This window comes from Myotis lucifugus, unplaced genomic scaffold (genome assembly GCF_000147115.1).
Source record: "Myotis lucifugus unplaced genomic scaffold, Myoluc2.0 scaffold_1643, whole genome shotgun sequence".
Lineage (NCBI taxonomy): Eukaryota > Metazoa > Chordata > Mammalia > Chiroptera > Vespertilionidae > Myotis > Myotis lucifugus.
The window spans coordinates 15195-20166 of NW_005872691.1; the positions used below are offsets into that span (position 1 = coordinate 15195).

General features: G+C 52.6%; 1 protein-coding gene across 1 annotated transcript in view; it reads right to left on the reverse strand.

Annotated features, from left to right (window-relative positions):
* Positions 1-4972, reverse strand: part of LOC102420756 (membrane-associated guanylate kinase, WW and PDZ domain-containing protein 3-like) — a gene marked incomplete at its 5' end in the record, with an annotated part of 37217 nt that overhangs the window by 9018 nt on the left and 23227 nt on the right. Inside the window, one exon of the mRNA XM_006107997.3 lies at positions 1575-1760. Coding sequence (XP_006108059.3) covers positions 1575-1760 — 186 coding nt within the window. The remainder of the gene's footprint in view (positions 1-1574; positions 1761-4972) is intronic.

Consider the following 4972-nt stretch of genomic DNA (forward strand, 5'->3'; position numbering starts at 1 on the left):
GACGGTCAGACTCACAGCTCTAAAGCGGAAACTCTCATGTCTTATCCCGTCCAAACATCAAACGTAGGAGATTGAAGTACCGAGGGGAGGGGGCACAGCGTAGTAAGACCATGACTGAGCAAGGCTGATGGGGCCGAAACCTGAGCCCATCACCCGGGCCTCAGAAGGGCCTTGGAGCGCCCCAGCGAGCGGTGTCCACCCAGGACCCAGGGCAGACAGGAAGTTTGGGTAACTCCTTAGATGGGAACATGGCGGTGGGGCCGCAGGAAGAGAACAGACGGACTGGGTTAGAGGTCGTGGGGGGAACGGACACGGATACGCACTGCAGTGCACGACATCTTAATATGCAAGACTGACCCCTCATAGCTCTGCTGTTTCAGGCTTCTCAGCGGCTTTACACAATCGGGAAAGATGAGATGAGCACTATGTAATTCATAAAGAACAGAACGGGGCTGTTCGAGATGGTTCCTAAGTAGGAATTCCTGACCAAAGGCAGCTTTAAAGCAAAGCGAGACACTAAGTGTGTTTCACGCCCCATTTACTGGCCATTCCCACCCACTCCCTTCCCCCCCTTACAGGGCGGCTGCCAGAGGAAGCCGCCTCCCTGAAGGCAGCTCGGCCTGGGCCTGACGCCGAGGCTCCGTGACTCTGAGCTCCTCAGAGGGTTTTCCCTCACTCCAGCAGACTTAAGACTTGTTATTTAAGCCGAAACCGGTTTGGCTCAGTGGATAGAGCGTCGGCCTGCGGATTGAAAGGTCCCGGGTTCGATTCTGGTCAGGGGCATGTACCTGGGTTGCGGGCACATCCCCAGTGGGAGATGTGCAGGAGGCAGCTGGTCGATGTTTCTCTCTCATCGATGTTTCTAACTATCTCTCTCCCTTCCTCTCTGTAAAAAATAATTAAAATATATTTAAAAAAAAAAAAAAAGACTTGTTATTTAAAAGGACACACGGTCGGAAAGTCTACCAATCTCTCTCGCTGCTGGCTGCTTACTTTCCTGGCACACAAATGGCCACCACTCACTAGCTGGAGCTACTGTTGTCTTGAGCTACTGACACTTCATAATAAACTTTTTAATCCATTAAATGGAAAAGGCTGCGCAGCCAGCATGGCTCAGTGGTTGAGCGTCGACTTATGAACCAGGTCATGGTTCAATTCCTGGACAGGGCACATGCCTGGGTTGTGGGCTCGATCCCCAGTGTAGGGAATGCAGGAGGCGGCGGATCAATGATTCTCTCTCATCACTGATGTTTCCATCTCTCTCTCCCTCCCCCTTCCTCTCTGAAATATCTATATATATAAAAGCCTAATATGCAAAGTGTCCCCTCAGGAGTTTGACTGGGAGTTCGGTCATTCGCTATGATGTGTGCTGACCACCAGGGGGCGGCACAGAATTAAGGAAGGCCGGCAGCCACTAGGGACCCTAACCGTGCACAAATTTCGTGCACCGGGCCTCTAGAGTATATATATAAAACCGAAAAGGCAAACAGTGAGACTCCAGGGCACATTAGAGGGAGCCATGCCTTCTGCAGGCTCTGGGCCCCTCGGGGCAACTAGGTTGACTGCTCCCTTACCTTCCTCAGCGATGACCGTCAGCGTGACAGTGACGCCGGCGTCCTTGATCAGCTGGACGATGCTGTCGTGGGACAGGTCGACGATGGACTGCCCGTTCACTGCTGAGATGTGGTCTCCCACCTTCAGCTTCCCACAGCGGTCAGCTGGGCTTCCTTCTATGACTCGGCCGATTTTATGAGGAATAACTGTAAGAAAAAAAATCCCCAGGTTTTCAATTATTTAAAATATCTGTTAGTGTTAGATTTATCAGCATCATTTAAAAATTCAACACAACATCAAAGAAAAATACAGCAAAAAAGCACCACATGTGAGCCTCCTATCTAAATGCTGCTATTTCCGTATCTATAACCTTCCCCTTCTTGCCCACATACACTCTTTTTAAAAAATATATTTTTATTGCTTTCTGAGAGGGAGAGAGATAGAAACATCAATGATGAGAGAGAATCATTGATCAGCTGTCTCCTGCATGCCCCCTACTAGGGCTTGAGCCCAAAATCTGGGCATGTGTCCTGACCGGGAATTGAACCATGACCTCCTGGTTCATAGGTCGATGCTCAACCACTGAGCCATGCTGGCCAGGCCACATGCATTCTCTTCACATAGCTGCAGCCCTTTGCTCTTTTCCATTCACCGTAAACCTTCCCCCAGTCTTTATACCGTCATCCTACAATCCTGTTGAGAGATGCCTGACCTCGCTGATACTGATGAGAACATCTTGCCAATGTGCTGGCCCTTGTCTGTCGCTGGCCGTTCCGGCTGTCGCATCGTGGGCTGTTTTAGAAACGGCTACAATGAGACAGCCTTCGGGTCTCTCGCAGGGCACTGACTCCCACAAGGGACCTTGTGAATAAACGCAGTTCACACTCCAGGGAGGACTCGGAAGTTCTCGGTTAGAAATCCAAGTGTAGCGGAACGACTGACCACTCAAATGAATCATACTTAGTTCTAGAGCAAAATTAATTCCTTGTATTCAGGCCTTTAGATCTTCTTAAAGTTAGAAATTTTAAGAAGTGGAATTAGAACATTAACGCTTTATGTTAACATTATTTGGCCCATGGATAAAACCCTACCCTGATCGGACAAAGCTGGGCCCACGCCCTTTGCACAGACCTGGGCGGTTCTATCTGGACGCCCGGCTCACAGGCTAAAGGCTTTCCCGACGAACTATCAGGACACTTTCCTGTTACTGATGGGGCATCTGTACTAGACACGGATATTCCTTCCCGGGTCTCCGAGACGCCCTTCCCGAGGCCCGTGGACCCCGCGGGCTCCTGGGCCTGTGACTGCTGCCTGTTATGAAAAGGGACAATTAATATTCTTAAGTGGCACTCTGATGACGTTTTACTCCCACAGTAATGGGCTCCTTGCTTAAGTATTTCTGAGTCTTATTTGGTGCCTATTAGAGATATTTTACTTTTTAAAAAAAAATATATATATTTATTGATTTCAGAGAGGAAGAGGGAAGGAGGGAGAGATAGAAACATCAATGATGAGAGAGAATCATTGATCGGCTGCCTCTTGCATGCCCCCTGCTGGGGATCGAGCCCGCAACCCGGGCATGTGCCCTTGACTGGAATCAAACCCGGGACCCTTCAGTCCGCAGGCCGATGCTCTACCCACTGAGCCAAACCAGCGAGGGCGGAGACCTTTGAACAGGCCTTCACCTGGGACTGGAAGTTGCCGTTGGCCGTGACTGACGTCCCCACGGACGCTGCTGTTCCTCGGCCCTCCCAGGGTTTCACAGAAGTCGATGTGGGAAGCAAGTGCCTTTTAGCTCTGAATCATCTCAAGCACTTACAATGCTGTTTTCCTTCCAAACAAGGTCGAGAGGCAAGTGGCAGGAGGAAGGGCCATGTCCTGTGCCAGGTGGGAGCCAACGCTAATGGCACAACCAGTGGCCGACCAGAGACACGGGGCTGACACGGGGCCCCTGGTCTCTCCAAATCGATACCTCAGCTGTTCTCCTTCCCAGGAAGAGTTACTCGGGCGTAGCGTTCACTCTAGGTCCCCCGGGAAGAAAACGGCCCAGCCCCTCGGCCCGAGAGGGTGGCTCGGACTCGGGAAAGCATCAGCCAGAATTCCTGAGTCCCGGCTCCCTCTCAGACCCGAGGACGGGGCCTCCGGGACGAGGGACAGTAAAAGCAGTCGGACTGTCCTCGTCTCGGCGGGGACAGCGACACCGCCAAGCCGGTTAGGAACAGCAGAGAGACCAGGAGGAAGACAGCTTCTGAACAGGCCCAGAAAGGACCGGGACTTGTCAAGGTCACCCCTCGGAGCACACACGGCTGAGGCACAGTCTGCCGCCCTGCCGTGGCTTCTCTGGGAGAAAAGCCTACCGACATTTGCCATCAAGTCCGTTCATCCGCCTCCATTCCGCTCCGGCCTCAACCCGTCTCACAGACGGGCCCTCCAAACCTCTCATTTCAGGAAAAGCGAGGGCAGTAGCTGGAAATGCCCCTCCTCAAAGGAACCCTCTGCGACCAGCTCTGAAAAGTCTCGGATGAGGGAGAGAGACACAAACACGCAGGAGTCCTGGCAAAGCAAGAGCCAGCCAGTCCTCTTCATTCAAACAGGAGTCTCCTCTGAGTCCTCATCTCGCACTGAGGCCGCTGGGCCCGCCAGCGAGGTGCTGGGCCTGGGCCCCGACCTCGGACAGAGTCACCGTGTGGAGCCGCAGACTTTAGGACTGCTGTGAGAGGCGCCGCTGGGAACTTCCGTGTGACAAGTGTCAGAAGGAAAAAATAGTCCATACTGAGCTGGAGACCGACCCAGACCAAAGCCAGGCCATAAAGGAAGGCCTCTTCCGACAGGCAGGCCCCCGCTGTGCTCTGATATGCACGCTTCCCTAAACCAAACCTCCTCTGTCCCCCAGTGCGCGGCACTGGCTCCGTCTGCGTGAGGACCCCTCGTCCCGCTCACCCGGCCCGGCCTCCGGCCTCCCTCCGTCTCCAGGAGCTGCCGGGGTCCTAGGAGGCTGCTCGCAGCTCGGCGTCTTGTGAGCCCGTTAACGAGCATGTCAGTGAGATGATCACTTCTGGCTTTGCACCCGACTGAAATCCCACGTACTTGATGTAAGATGCAGTGTCAACCTCAGCCGAATTTACTATGCAAGCTGATAATTAATGAGCTGCAAACACTCATTTCCTGCCGCACATTAGCTGCTGCCTCACTCTTACATTTTAATTGAGCTTTCTTTCCCATCTCATTACTCAAGTATTAATAAACTTCTCAAAGTTTCTTTTAAAAAAAGATCAAGAGACAGTGACAAACAATTTCACAAATAATGCCGAGGATAATGGCGGTGGCGGCAGCGGCTACCGGCCAGTGTGGGTCCAGGCTACGGGCTCTGGGCTGTAGCGCCTTTAATCCGCAGACGCAAGCGAGACAGGAATCGGTA